Source organism: Dioscorea cayenensis, chromosome 2 (assembly GCF_009730915.1).
Source record: "Dioscorea cayenensis subsp. rotundata cultivar TDr96_F1 chromosome 2, TDr96_F1_v2_PseudoChromosome.rev07_lg8_w22 25.fasta, whole genome shotgun sequence".
Classification (NCBI taxonomy): Eukaryota; Viridiplantae; Streptophyta; class Magnoliopsida; order Dioscoreales; family Dioscoreaceae; genus Dioscorea; species Dioscorea cayenensis.
Genome location: NC_052472.1, coordinates 3,641,081 through 3,657,380, shown reverse-complemented (window position 1 = coordinate 3,657,380; position 16,300 = coordinate 3,641,081). Strand labels below are relative to the sequence as shown.

General features: G+C 38.6%; 1 protein-coding gene across 1 annotated transcript; it reads left to right on the top strand.

Annotated features, from left to right (window-relative positions):
• The first annotated feature begins 4 nt into the window (after window positions 1-4).
• LOC120269100 (enoyl-CoA hydratase 2, peroxisomal-like) lies at window positions 5-9,816 on the top strand. Its single transcript, XM_039276389.1, has 6 exons — window positions 5-76; window positions 164-311; window positions 8,174-8,244; window positions 8,624-8,750; window positions 9,330-9,376; window positions 9,471-9,816. Exons 1-6 carry the CDS (start codon window positions 69-71, stop codon window positions 9,553-9,555), a joined length of 486 nt encoding a protein of 161 aa, XP_039132323.1. The 5' UTR covers window positions 5-68; the 3' UTR covers window positions 9,556-9,816.
• Window positions 9,817-16,300: the final 6,484 nt, after the last annotated feature.

The following is a 16,300-nucleotide window of genomic DNA, read 5'->3' as shown; positions in this document are numbered from 1 at the left end:
TAGGTGAACGTGCCACACTTGACCTTCAAACAATCAGTTGTGATCAGAATTCTAGAGATGTCTTGTGCATGAACAGGTTAGCATCTTTATTACGTGTTCAGTTCATGAAGTTAATAGAACATGAATAAGAACCTTTTTCCTCTCATTTGTTTCTTCTCTGCAGGAGTACATTTTACTTGCGCGGTGCTGGTGGTTTCTCCAAGTCATCTAAACCATATGAATATGCTAACTATTCTCCCAACCAAAGTTCTGTCAAGATCCCAGATTGTAAACCTTCCTTTGTTTACGAGGACATTACCAAACAGTCCCAGGCATGTCATCTTTCTTTGCTGCGGTATTAACTGTCTGTTTTGTAGCCTGTCTTTCCCTTTATTTTATTTATTTATTAATTAATTTTGAATCTATGAGATATGTATCATGCTGACAGCTTATATATCAGATTCTGAATGTTAATAATTTGAGTTACAAACACAAGCTTCAACTTTTCAATTTTACATCCGAAATAAATGATAAATCAAATACAACTCCGGTACAAATGTAATGAACATGGTGCGGTCAGGGATAATAATTTGATTGACGGACTGAAGTAATGTTTTCTGGAGAGCCCTCTCATTCCATCAGAATGTTTTTTGACTACAATCTTTTATTACACCTAGGGTGAAAGTATAGATGTTCCAATGAAAGATCTCATACATGACCTTTTAATCATCATATCAACATTAGCATCTCTTGGTTTTCTCCATTTTGATTTCCTTTTTGTACTTCATAAGTATTTTGTTGATGTGATGGTACAAATGAGATCGACCTCTTAACATTGTGGTAGAATTTGGAAGGTTGAGATGCTTAATCCATGTGCAGTTTCTTGATTTTCCTACTATTAGAGAAACTTAAAGTGCCACATCAGTTGATTTGGTAAGTATAGATTTGAACATACTAGCTTGGGTCCGCTCATTCAATCAACTAAAGCTTGTGTTGAATTGGATCTAGATAATATATGTTTGGTTTATATCTAATAGTATATAGTTTATCAAAGCTTAGTTTGTTTGGTTCGTTTGCAATGTGTCTAGTTAAAGTAAAGTGGCGTGTATCAAGGGAGAGTATTAGCGTAACTGAGAGCCACACATCGTTTAATTTCATCCTTGCGGCTTCAACTTTTGGGTGAATTGGGTCCGGATAATATATGTTTGGCTTGTATCTAGTACATACCACCTAATTTTTTAATCCAATGATTGTTCTCCTTTGTATTAGCATAGGTGCAATGCCACGGAGCATCTTATTCAACCACTAAATTTTCCAAAATAAATGACAAGTATTTTGAAATAATTTGCAAAATTGTTTAGATTATGTGACTCTAGAATCCATTTTCCCCTTTCATGTGACTATGTGGCTATTATGTATTTCACAAAATAAGATTTGATTGACCACCAGACAAGAAAACATGTACTCTTATTGATTAAAGTGGCTTGAGTTTTTGGTAATGACTGATGACTAGATTCATCACGTATTGTGATACTTACATGGTGAATATTAGAAATGTTCATCAGAATAATGATCTTGAAAACATTATGATTTGTTGCCTCCCTTTTTGCACAAGTTAGGTTATTTTCTGTGTCACTAGATCTAGCTTCACAGTGTTCAGGTCCTTGCACAATGGTGCTTTGTGTTGATAAGACTTGCTTTTTATCACCTTGGTTAAGAATCAATGTGGTTTTCCCACATAACCCTTGCATTCAGTAAAGTGCCCTGTTATCTGTGGATTGCATGCTCATCTCTTTAGTGCCGTGTTGATGGCCAACGGCCCAACAATGACCATAATTTTATATATATGTTGTGACACTATTTGATTTCCACAGTATCGATGCCAATCAAAATTTGCTTTCTGGTGTTGAAAATGATTTCTTTATAGAACTATATGACTCCATACAATCTTCTCCCCTTTGCATTCCTATGTTGGCATAGATTTTGCCAAAAGTGAATGTTTTGGTAGGAAAAAGAAGAATAAATATAGAATGATATTTGGTAGACCTCTTCTTTATTTCTCTATTCTTTATTTAGACAATCTCAAGCTTGAGATCTTGACAACATAAGCTGTTGCAACATCGTGGTACACACACCTTGAGATAATTCAACTAAGACCCAGAAAATTGACTCAAGGAAAGATAGCATGCCAAACCATATACAAAAAACTAGGCATTCTCTAACCTAAACACCGTAACAACTAAGGCATCAATCTGAATACTCCCCTTCGATGCTTTGTTCTTGAAAATCCATGAGAATTCTGTTAGAGAGTGAGAGGAAGAGAGAAATGCTTGAACCATTGATCTCAATGGACAAGCTCATGTATAAATAGATGATGAAGTGTACAAGTACGTATAGTGTACATGGTCTATACTCAAGATATACATACACATATATACATGTATCTAACATCTCTCCTCAAACTCAAGACGGATCATACGTCCGGAGTTTGGATAACATGAAAAGATGTTGATCGCGAGTCTCAGCTTTGGTGAAGAAGTCGCCTACCCCGAACCTCTCGTGGGAAGGTAATGAAGAGACACTCGTCTCGAGAACGAACATGACATCGAGTGAAATGGGCATCCACTCCAATGTGTTTGGTCACTCATGCTTGACCGGGTCGCCAGCGATTTGAAGGGCCCCAGTGCTATCACAAAGTGAAGAGGAATAGAGGAGGTCTCGCAGATCCCAAAGTCCTCGTGAGGATCGAGCGAAGCCAAAGCACCTCCTCGAACAGAGAGAAGCTAAAAGCACGAACCTCAGTCTCAAGATCGACTTGGCTCATCAGATCATGCTTTCTTAGTCTTCAAACAATGAGAGAAGATCCAAGAAAGATACATTAACCAGTGACAGAGAAACGATCATCAGGGGAACTAGCCCAAGTAGCATCGAATAGGCCCCAGAATGAAGAGTGGAATGACGTGAATAGAATGGACTCACTCAGATGTAGTACCACGAAGATAACGCAGTACTCGGAGAAGATGTGCATAATGAACAGAAGTAGGAGCTGCAACAAACTGACTCAGAATATGGACTGTATGAGAAATGTCAGGACGGGTGACAGCCAAGTAAACCAAGCTGCCAACAAGATGTCGATATCAAGAGGGATAAGGTAAAGGAGTCCTATCAGAAGCTCAGAGCTGCAAGTGAAGCTCCATGGGTGTAGCAGACAGGCGACAGTATCGCCAAGCCGAGCGAGCAAGAAGGTTAAGAGTATATCGTCGCGAGTAAGACAAGAGCCATCGAGATCGAGAAGTGATCTCAATACCCAAGAAGTAACGAAGCGGAGCCAAATCGGTCATCAAGAATGTCTCACAGAGTTTGCAAAGTAATATGAGCAGGATCATCTCCAGTAAGAATCATATCATCCACATAGAGGAGAAGAATAGTGCGGCCGCGATGTGAGGAATAAACAAAGACTGCCGAATCATGAATGCTCGAGTGAAACCGACCGCTTCAATAACAAGATCGAATCGCTCAAACCAGCCCGCGGAGCCTGCTTTAAGACCATAAAGAGCACGACGAAGTCGACAAACAGTCCCTGGAGGCACCCGAAGACCAGGAGGAGGAGTCATATAAACTTCCTCCTTTAAGTCACCGTGAAGAAACGCATTCTTTACATCAGTCGATGTAGGGTCCACTCGAGCAGCGCAACGACAATCAACGTGACGCATAAGATGCATGTGGGCTACAGGGGTAAAGGTCTCCTTATAGTCACGACCATGCTCCTGCTGGAAACCACGAGCAACCAAGCGCGCCTTATAGCGCTTGAGAGACCCATTAGAACGAATCTTCACCCTGTAAATCCAGCGGCATATAATCGGAGTAGCATGAGAAGGAAGGGGAACTAAATCCCAAGTATGAGTCTGAGACAATGCATCAAGCTCCTCAGCCATGGCAGTACGCCACGCAGGTGACTGTACCGCCTCTCTGTAGGTACCTGGCTCAAGGATGTAAAGTGGATCGATCACGTAGAATGTAAGTGTGAGAGGGTACCTCAGGATCAGAATCACCAGTAGAAGGAGTGTCAGAGAGGACCGGCCGAGGTGAAGATGCTGCAGGTTCCCGACGATGATAAGTGTAACGAATAGGAGGATGAGCCGAAGGAAGTGAGGAGGAATCGATAGATAAGGAGGGGGATGGAATAGGGGATGAATGAGAGAGAATCTTTGGAGAGGGAGGACGTGGTAGAGAAGTAGTGGAAGCTGGGGGAGTATCCTCAGTGGATGAGAGAGGAAAAAGGAAGGAAAGAGGAACAGTGGGAGAAGTAGATGTAGTAGAAGGGGGGAAGCATAAAAAGGAGTGGTCTCATCAAACATGACATCTCGAGAGATGCGAAAGCGACGAGTGATTGGGTCATAACAACGATAACCTTTGTGTTCAAGACTGCACTCCCGTAAAAAAACACAAAGAACTAACTGGGTGGTGAGTTTTGTCCGCTCCCGAGGTGAAAGTAAGACAAAGCAACGACAACCAAAAGCACGAAGGTGATCATAGCGAGGGGGAGTTCCATGTAGGAACTCACCGGGACTACGACCCTGAAGATGGGATGATGGTTGCAGATTAATAAGGTAGACGGCAGTAGTGAACAGATCAGCCCGAAGTGAGGAGGAAGAGATGCACCAAGCGGGTGAGAGCTCGAGCTGTCTCTAAAATATGGCGGTGCTTGCGCTCAACGACCCCATTCTGAGGATGAGCCCCAGGACAGGATCGTTGAGGCAAGGTGCCCTCAGAAGACAAATGGGTACGAAAAGCATGGGAGGTGTATTCTTCGCCAGAATCAGACCTAAAGTTCTTGATAGAGGCAGAGAACTGAGTGTGCACCATAGTAGTAAAAGAGCGATATATAGATAAAAGTTGACTACGATGATGCATAAGATAAACCAAGGTAAAACGTGTGTGATCATCAATAAAAATAACATAATATCGATTGCCACCTTTAGATACAAAAGGAGCATGACCCCAAACATCAGAGTGAATGAGGTCAAAAGGGGCACTAGTTTGAGACTGACTCAATGGATAGGGATGCTGTAACTGTTTGCCAAGTTTACAGCCAAAACAAACAACATCAGAAGGAGGAGAGACTGCTCCTAGGACACCCTGACTGACAAGAGAAGACATTCGAGACTGACACAAATGACCAAGACGATGATACCACAGATGATGTGATATAGTAGCAGCATAACAATGAGAAACAGACCTGTCTAAAGAGGGAAGACAAAGGAAATCCAGCGCATATACTCCACTATGGCGGCGGCCAGCCAATCACCGGCCCATCGCGATCCTCGACACATGACATGAGGTCCGTCAAAAATGACCGACAGTCATAATCGATGGAGTCGACTAATGCATATAAGGTTCATGGATAGATGAGGGACATGAGATACGTAAGGGACGAGAGAAAGCACTAGTGGAGAGATGACCCATGGGAAGAGACAGTAAAAAGTGTGCCATCGAGAATGCGAACATGAGTATGAAGGGAAGAAGGATGAGAATGGTGAAGATGAGTGGCATCATTTGTCATGTGAAAGCTAGCACCAGAGTCAAGAAGCCAAAGAGGACAGGAACTACCTGGAGTGGGTGGAGTAACCTGAGCTGAATGTGCCTGACCAGTAGAGATGTCGCCTAGATGCGACTGTTGAAACTGACTAAGCATCACCAATAGTCAGGTCGATCGGGCAGGAGAGAGAGAAACAAATGGAAGTCGATGCCGAAAAGGCTGAGAAGGAGGTGTGGGAAGGAGCGGAGGAGTCAGCGATGAACTCATGCGGGGAAGGCCTCGCCGCTTTCTTCCGCAAACTATGCTCGAGTGTCCCACAATGCCACAATAGTGGCAAGTCACGCCTTCTTCAGCCGAGAAGACCGAGAAGCAACAGTAGAAGAGGACGGAGTAGCGTCTGAAGGAGCGAGGGAGTACGAGTAGCGCAGTGCACTCGCCTCGGGAAAGAAGCCCGGAGACTAGTCTCCTCAAGACGAACAATAGTGAATGCCTCGTCTAAGGAGTGTGTGTTAGGGGCATGTAACAGCTGGGCCCGAGTCGACTCAAACTCAGGACGTAGACGCATAATGAACGCGTACATACATCGTGACTCCTCATGGAGACGGCAACCAGTGCATGCCTCATCAGTGCAAGTAAGGAGATGAGCAGTGTGGGTAGGGCAATGAGAGGGTGTAAGGGTATCAATCTGGCGCCATAACCCACAGAATCGACTATAGTAGTGATCAATAGTATCCTCCCCTTGATGCAGAGTGTCAAGGGCCTGATATAAGGTATAGATCTGTGCCTGACTGGAACTACAGTAACGGCGCTCCAAGTAGCTCCACATCGCACGAGCAGTGGGTAGATTTGCAATATGGGTGCGAATATCAATGGTAACATTCTGACAAATAATCATCCGCGTCGTAGAATCATCGACAATCCACTTCTCAAGCTGTTGCTCATAAGCTTTGAGAATGGCAGAATCAATGACTGTCGGAGCTGCTGGAGTAGTAGAAGTACCGTCAACATGGGAAAGAACACGAAGGCCATCAAGAATGGGCTTGAGAGTAAGCCACCATGGAATATAATTGGTGCCATCGAGCACCACATCAGAGTGGGAGAGATTGCGGTGACGGACATCAGGAAGAACTCCAGCGAGTCCGCATGAGGTCCATACTTTTTAACTAAATGCTCAAATTAAATTACAATCAGAAAAAAATAATAATAATAAAAAAATATTCTCAAACAAGAGAATAACACCAAAAAGCAAAAATTAGCCGGATATTAGGGATCCGGGTCGGGCGACCGGACTCAGCAAGCGCTGAGAGGTCCGGCGCCGGTAGGTCGACGGTGGTCGGCAGTCTCGACGAAGAAAGCCGGCAGGGCGCAGCGCCGAGCGACGCTGCCGGGGACGAACCGGTATGGCTGAGGGCGCAGCTAGTGCGGCATGGGGCGAGCCGGTGGGCTGTGAGCGAGCCAGGGTGCGACTGGGGCGAGCCGGTAGCGGCCGGGAGTGGGGAACGAAGCCGGGCGGCCGGGACGGGCGCAGCCGGGTCGGAGAAGGGCGCGGTCGGAGCTCAGGCGCGGCAGGTGCGCAGGAATCGGTAGCCGGAGAGGGGGATCCAGCCGGAGAGAACGGCAGCGATCACCGGAGAAGGAGTGGGGATCCAGCTGGAGAGAACGGCAGCGGTCGCCGGAGAAGGAGTAGCGGGGTTCGACGCCACTGCAACCTAAGCTAATCTGATACCATGTTAGAGAGTGAGAGGAAGAGAGAAATGCTTGAACCATTGATCTCAATGGACAAGCTCATGTATAAATAGATGATGAAGTGTACAAGTATGTATAGTGTACATGGTCTATACTCAGGATATACATACACATATATACATGTATCTAACAAATTCTAGAGTATGGAAAGCTTTACTTGAATAGTGCATTGATTAATATATCCATTAGTTGATCTTTGGTCTTCACATACCCCAATATAACTTCATTATCCCCCATCACTGCTCAAAATGAAATGATTATGAATCATGATGTGCTTTTTTAGAGTTATGATTGATAAATTATTTTGGGACGCATATGGATATATTTTCCTAGACAAATTGATTTATATTAGCCTCACTTCATGACTTATAAATTTCCTCTCAACCATAATACTTGTGTTAAGGTCGTTGTGGTCGAAACAAATCAAAACTGTAAAACAATGGTTTCTTGCGTCCTTGATGCCCAAAAAAATATGAACCTAGAAGAAAGTGTATAGCTTGCCATACTTTTCATATCATCAATACTTACAGCCTAAACATTCTCATCTTTGTTTTCTTCTAAACAAAATGTAACATTTCGGGACCTTGTTTGTATCTTAGGAACTACTCTTTAGCCCCAAAATTGATCATTCTTGCTTTATGCATGAATTATGCTAACAAGCTTGAACCATATGTAGTATTTCCCCTTGTGTTTGTGAAGTATAGCAAATTTCCATATCAAGCTTCTATGTAAGAAGGCATCAGATCTTCAGTTTCATACTGTTATCTTCCTTTATTATTATTCTATTCGCCACCAAGGTGCTCTGATCAAATCACATATTTCCATGTTTTTATTTTTGACCTACACATATCCGCATTTTAAATTTCTTGTGAATAACAAAATGCATATTCATGTAATAATTATGTGCAGGCGCTTATTTACCGTCAGTGTGGTGACTATAACCCATTATATTCAGATCCAAGGGTAGCAAAGAAAGCTGGGTAAGTATCTAAGATGCTAATTTGTTATAAGAGTTTACTTTTCAATTAACTTTGAAGAATACAAGTACCAAATAATTCCTAATTTCTAAAGAATGATTTGCACTGATTGACAAGGGAGTTTTCTTTATATATATGTATATATATATATATATTTATGTACTTGTCTAGAAAAGAAAACGAGAAAATTGTTACTCCCTGTCGCCAAGAATGTCCATATCCACAATTGATTGTGCTTAAACTGCTCATCGCTGTACTTTTAAATTGTGAGGCAATTTTATTCGTAGATGCTTATTTTTATTTTTATTATTTTATCGAGAACATGCATGATCAGTTACAAAAATTGCTTTACATTTTACCACCATTTCTGAATGATCAACAGGTTTCCCCATCCAATTCTTCATGGCCTGTGCACCCTTGGGTTTGCAGTTAGAGCTGTCACCATGTTCTGCTGCAATGGAGAACCAACTTTGGTGAAAAGAATTTTTGGCCAATTCCTTAGTTCTGTGTATTCTGTTAGATTTTATATTTTTGAGTATTAGTGGGTCTCTATATAGGACTTTATAATCGCTAGTGTCTTACACCAAAAAGTCTCAAGACTTAGTGGCTCAACCCCTATACCTATATATAAACCCATTAAAATTCTATCACACAACCGATGTAGTCTATATTTCCAACACTCTCTCTCAAGTTCAACTCGGTCGAACTGCTCGCACTCGGGACTACCGCGAGGTCTATTTACCACGACTTGTACACTACTTTGCGTCTCAGAGGTTCTACACACATGGACTTGTACAATACTTGTGTCTCAGAGATCCTATTTTAACTTGACTTTAGTTACTTACGGAACTTGAGGTCTTTTTACTAGGTCCCACTATAATCGCTTTTTTATCGGGATCATCCGCAGGCTCCGATACCATGTTAGATTTTATATTTTTGATACTAGTGGGTCTATGTACGAACTTTTATATGAGACTTAGAGTGTCTTACACCAAAAAGTCTCAAGACTTAGTGGCTCAACCCCTATACCTATATATAAACCCATTACAATTCTATCACACAACCGATGTGGTACTATATTTCCAACATATTCAGGAGAGATTTTAATCACCGAAATGTGGATCACAGGCACAAAGTGAGATCAATGTTTTTTTTTTGTACATGCTTGGTCTGTCTTTAAATTTCGCTTCTTCTAAATCAAGAACTAACCTGAAAATTCTTATGTGCAGGGTGATATATCAGACAAAGGTGAAAGGAGAAAACGCTCACAAGGTAGTGCTGTCCGGGTATGTAATTCTCAAGGATATTCGTTGATCGATGATCCTTGTAAATCATGGAGGTTGTAAGAAGCAAAGCTGGTGTATAATGCGAATTTTTTACAGTATTTTGTGTGTTTGTCATTGACTGAGAATTTCATTGGCTTGTTACATACAATAATGCCAATCTTATTAGGTGTTGTATTAGGCCTGGATTTGACCTGTTTTTCATTGCATCGCGTATGTATGGTTTGTATGTGTGTGATACTGAAATTATGATATTTGGTTTTTATGCTTGATACATATTTTATTGGGAAAATTGGCTAAAAGAAAAATCTTAAAAAGTTTTGAGGGTCCGTTCCTCAACCGGCTTCTTTTATATATATATATATATATATATATATATAATTATGTTTTATTAAAAATTTGTTTATTATTTAAGAGTAATGATATTTTCACCGAATTAGTTTATGGAATGAATTGGATGTCTAAGTTGGTATCCCTGTCAGTATCTACGTCATTCTTTTTCTCTTTTCTTCCTCTTTTTTTTGAACGAAAAATAAATAATTTTTTTATTATTTAAATCTAAAAATTTAAACCCTTAATTGTAATTGGTAAACCAAAAACTTTCTCCCCAAATTCTAAATTATAAATCGTAAACCTCTGTAAAGGAGTTTGTGATTTATTGTTTAGAGCTTATGGTTTATTATTTACTATTTAGGGTTCAATTTTTTAAAATTTTGGGTATATGATTTTATAATATTAATCTAGGTTTAAGATTTTTAGAATTTTAAATATGGTTTTATAGTTTTTTATAATTTTAAAAATTTAGCCATTTTTAAGTTTAATAATAAAGTGATGCTATATTTACATATGAGATTTACTAAATAAATTTCCCGAATAACGTGGTTGTTATCTCATTCTTTTTTATATAAAATTCAAACCTTAAAAATCCTTAAATTTTTTAAATTATAAAAAATTATAAAACCATATTTTAAAATTTTAAAATACTAAACAAAAATGCTATAAAATCACAAATTCTAAAAAGTTTTATTTTAAATAGTAGATACTAAACCCAAAAATTCTAAATCCTAAATTGTAAGCCTTAAACTCTAAACTGTAAATCACAAATTCCCGATGGTTTATAATTTAAGGTTTAGAGAGAGACTTTTCAGTTTATTGTTTATAATTAAGGGCTTAAGTTTAGGATTTAAAGATTTAGGGATGAACAAATTTGACACATTAAATATAATTTTTTCCATAGCTATATTTAATTAAACAAATAAATTAGGTGATCATCAAATTATCTCATTGATGTCCCGAAATTTCCCCACTTCTGCATGCATTTGTGATTTTATTTGCATAATTTTATGATATTATCTAATAATTTCAACATCCATTCCGAAGTGGCTGGAGTGCACCCATTCCTATTCCTCTGGAGGCATATCTAAACATAGGTATAACTTACTACAACAAATGATTTGCATTTCATTCTCGGGTCCAAATGCCCTCTAAATTAAAATAAAAAATTTCTATAATATATAAAACAATTACATATTTATGGGACAGTGATAATCTTATTTTTTTATAAATAAATTTTTTTATTTTTATAAATATGAATAAATCACAATCCTCAATATTATATGGAAAAAGTTTATCTTTTATCTAGGAGAGGAATGACTTACCTTCTTTTCTTACCACTCTATTATTAAGTGTTGCTCACATTTCTCTTGGATAACACAGCAATATCTTGATGTAAAACACTAAATAGTCCTTTTAGTTATGTGACTCTATTCTTGTACTCCATCCGCTATAATTTGATTTAATTTCGTCCTGTTATTTTTTTAATTGGATCAATTAAGTCCACTTGGGTAACCAGAGTTATATTTACCATTTGTTTCTGTTGATGTTACAAGTTTTATTAAAATGTTATTAAAAATAATTAAAAAAATTAATAATAAAAAAATAATAATAAACATAATGGTGAGCTTGCCATCCTCTCCTATCTAAACACCCACATCTCTGCCTCCTTCAATTGCCGTCATTTTAAACTCACTAAACACAATACCACCTTCACCACCTAACTCCTTATGAGCACTGTCATCTTCCTAAGCATGGCTTGCATCCTTGCCATCAATGGCCCCATCTATGTTGGAAGCTGTAATGGGCCCAAAATATGCTCAAGAAAGATAACAGAAAGAGGAAGAGAAAAAACACCACTCTTTTATAACCTTATTTTCAAATCTTCACCTCTTGACAAGACACTAAAAAAATAGTTCTTTATATAGGCTTTCCAAGCATCCCTTGACATCCTAAACTCCAAACCTTATAACATGTAACTTTACAACTTCCATAGCATGCAACTCACAATTATTAACTCAAACCTGTATTATATTATATAATAATGTTTAAGTTTATTATTCCAACACTATCAGGCAAACTAGTGTAATTTAAATATTTTTTTTTCTTGTATGGCTGCCTGCATTTCTTTTCAATACCCTGTTGAAATATATATATGCCTGTTCATTTAATATGAAAACTTACTCAAACAATCTATTGACACATCAATATAAAGATATCCTCATTAAAACTAAAGAAGTTTTCAATACTACTTGTGATGACAATATAATTTTCTCTTTTGAGATTGGGAAGGAGACAATAATCAAAGCATGGGATATCACTTTCAGAACAATGAAGGTAAAGATATGGTGTTGATATATTAAACTGGTTGTTAATTCTGGAGCCTATGATATTATCAATTTGCAACTTCTCAAGGTTAGTGAAGTGGCAAAAATAATCCGCAAATCTGAGTAGACCTACAGAATTGCAGGTTCACCACTGGATATCCCACCTGAGTAACAATACATTACTTTTGTCAACCAATTTATCATTTGTAGCAACTCATTTCAATTGCAAATCTTATGACTGCACTTGACAATGCAGTGTAATGATAGGGATACAAGTGTACATGCCAATGGCGTAATTAAGTGTGCGTAAGTGCAGAGTGTCAGTCCACAGGGAAGAAAATGAATACTAGTAATAACACTAAACCCAAAAAATAATTTTAATGATCAAATGTTGTGTGTGTGAACAAAAGCAAGTAAAATAAGAAAATACGGGAAATAATAGGATGGAAGTCAAAGAAGAAAGCGATGTTCGAGCGTAGCATCTCTCTAGGATTATGAAGTGCAGGATAATATCCCCCAAAAGAGAAGATTACTCCTAATCCGCATACAGAGCAAAAATGTGATTTTTCCTAAAAATCCACTTCACATGATTGCAAAGAGCACGGAGTCTCCAAAGTACCCTATACCCAGGCTTACTCACGATTCCCTCTAATCACGGCATGTCTATGCTAGATGGGTATTTTTACTTGTCACGTAGCATATCTAATATGATAGCTAGGGCTTTCGCCTTGTTAGCAACCAAGCATTCAAAAGCGTAATTAGATTCAAACATAAATGATTGTAAATAAGAACACAATTAAAGCATAAAAGATCTAACAACCAATGTCATAGAAATAAACCCTAGAGTTCAACTATGTCCAAACATCTACAAATTAGCCCTCCATTAATGGAAGGCAAGCATCCAGGATACAAATAATAGGAGGAAATATGAAATCCATGAAAACCCCTTTTCAATTGTATTGATGAAGAATTGTTGAAAAAACCTTAGAGAAGCTTCCATGCACGCCGCCAAGGTGAGCTTGATGGCTACGATCTTCAATTCCCTTGAATGTAGATCCGAATCCCCCTTGAAATTGTCCCTTAAGTGTTGGAGATTCGTCTCTTATCTTCCCTAACTTCACCTCCAAGAATCACCCAAAAGAAATGAATTGGATGCCCTAAACATCCTTATAAGTTCTATTTATACCCAACAGCTTATGGGTTGCTTACAACCTGCTTACAGGCGTAAGAACTAGGTCGTAAGGAAGTTGGAGAAGACTAGGCCGTAAGGGAGCTGGAGAAGATGGTCATGAGCCTTACAAAAACACTTATATCCAGACAATCGCATTAACATTGTCAGGTGAAGACTAATTGAATAGGTGCAGAGCTAATATAAACATCCACACAATCGCATTAACATTCTATAAAACCTTATTGTGAGCTAATAACCATCTCTTAAGTAGATAATATGCCCCAAAAGAGAAGATTACTCCTAATCCAAATATTGAGCAAAAATATGATTTCTCCTAAAAATCCACTTCACATGATTGCAAAGAGCACGAAGATTGCTAAAAACTCACTCGGGAGAATTGAGGAAGACAGAGTCTCTAAAGTACCTTATATCCAGGCTTACTCACGATTCCCTCTAATCATGGCATGTCTATGCTAGGTGGGTATTTCTACTTGTCATGTAGCACATCAAATATAATAGCTAGGGCTTTCGCCTTGTTAGAAACCAAGCATTCAAACGCGCAATTAGATTCAAACAGAAATGATTGCAATTAAGAACACAATTAAAGTATAAAAGATCCTACAACTAATGTCATAGAAATAAACCTTAGAGTTCAACTGCGTCCAAACATCTACAAATTATCCCTCAATTAATGGAGGGCAAGCATGCAAGATACAAATAATAGGTGAAAATATGAAATCCACGTGTGCTGTCAAAGTGAGCTTAACGGCTACAATCTTCAATCCCTTGAATGTAAATCCCAATCCCCCTTGAAATTGTACCTTAAGTGCTGGAGATTCATCTCTTATCTTCCCTAACTTTACCTTCGAGAATCGCCCAAAAGAAATGAATTGGATGCCCTAAAATTCTTTTTACGTTCTATTTATACTCAACTGCTTATGGGCTGCTTACGGAGTAAGAAATAGGCCATAAGGGTGCTAGAAAAGATGGTTGCGAGCCTTACGGGAACACTTACAGCCGTAAGTCACGTCCATAAGGTCTTCTGTCTGTGTTGCAGTCCAGCTTACTGGCGTAAGCGTTGGACTATAAGCTTCACTATTCTCCTTCTTGTGACTACCCTTGCGGGCATATGTTGTGGTCATAAGCTCCTCTGGATGATCCTTATAGACATCCTTACCAACATAAGCCTTGTCCCTTAGGTCCTTTGAATTAGCTCTAAATCACTCTTATGGGTATAAACATGCCTGCAAGGTTCTCTGGAAAGTACTTATGACCGTATAGTTGGGCGTAAGTTGCTCATAAGCCACCCAGTTTGCCTTATCCTTATTCTAATGATGCAAAGAGAGCTCCAACTTCATTGTTTAGGGTCTGGAATGCTTATTTTGGCTCTCTCTCTCTCATATGAAGTGCTGCCCTAAGCCTGTTAATGCTGAATTCCACAATATGATTCTAATACATGCTGAATAAGTGTATTAAATAATATGAAATACATGAACATTGTACACTCATCATGTAACTCTTATCTTCAAAGCGGAGTTTGTTTCTTATAGACCTCAAAAGGCTGTTGTTATATATCTTGTGAAGTTAATTATGCAGGAAGACCATGTAGACATTTCAAAAAGAAAGGATGACAAGTTAATAAAGACAAGAGCAAAGAATGGGGACATGCATTAGCACAAAAATGGAGATAATAGCATTAAGGTTTGGAAGATGCCCAGTGACATGCAACAGTAAGATGCTGGAGGGGAGAATGTCAACACTTGGATGAAGAGTGGTGAAGCAATCATGAGAGGAAAATGAGTACACGATTGGCTGGGTTTGTCAAGTTTGGCATGAGGACCTATATAAGCAAGCTGAACAGAGAGAATAGAGTTTATGAGAAGAAAAGTGTTGGCCTTGTTCTTTGTAGGGAAGAATGAGATTATGGTTGATCGATTTAGGGTTCCCCTTGTTGACAATGGCGAGATCGGTTATCTTACTTACTACATTTTTTCAAATAACTTCTTGTTAAACTTGGCATAATTAGATGTTAGTTTGGGTGTTGCTTGTTAGTAGTTTATTGATCTTGAGACATATTTTCTTATTTAATCTTGGATGCCAATGAATGGTGATTGAAGACTGAGATCTTAATCACATTTTAGCTATTGTGTTTGGATTGTGGATTATCTTGGTTGGTGATGTTATCTTCTCAGTTTGGTCCCTCGGTTTGGGAGAGTTTGCAGCAGTTTATGGGTCTTAACTAAGTTACTAACTCTTCTGACATTTATGGTACCTTACATTTATGAATATTTATGGTTGAATAGCTCTTCAATTACTATGAGATAATTGATGTTTATTGTGTGAAGATCACTGTTATCCACTTTGAAGGCCCGGTCGTACCTTGGTTCCAAATGCTCCAAAAGACTGGTGGTGCAACAACATGGGCAACCTTAACACAAGCTATCGAGATAGATTGTGGTCCTATAGTTTATGATTGTCATCATTTTTGTTGGGTTTTAAGGAAATAAAGAGGATAAAGGAATAATAAAAAAACATAATGATGATTTTTCATTAGTTTTATTGTGGACTCATGTGCTTAAATACATCATACAAAGCAACAGAAAATCTTTAAAATCTGAACTAAAAACAAATACAATCAAGAAATTAACAAGATTTTGACCAACTTTTAATTATTCTCCAACACACTCTCTTAATTCAAAGCTTCTAATAAATAAATAAATATATATATATATATAAAAGAAATAAATAAATAAATAAATAATAATTCAGATTTTCTAGAGCATTTTTCCCTAAATGAAACACTTTGTGGAGCACATAGCTCCAAACTACAAACTCCATGGAGCACTTCTCTGCAAACTTCTTAAATATTTGTGAAGCACCTCTCTTCACTAGGTGATGCACTTCTCACCAACTAATTCAAAAAACAGTTTTCCCTTTGGCTTCTT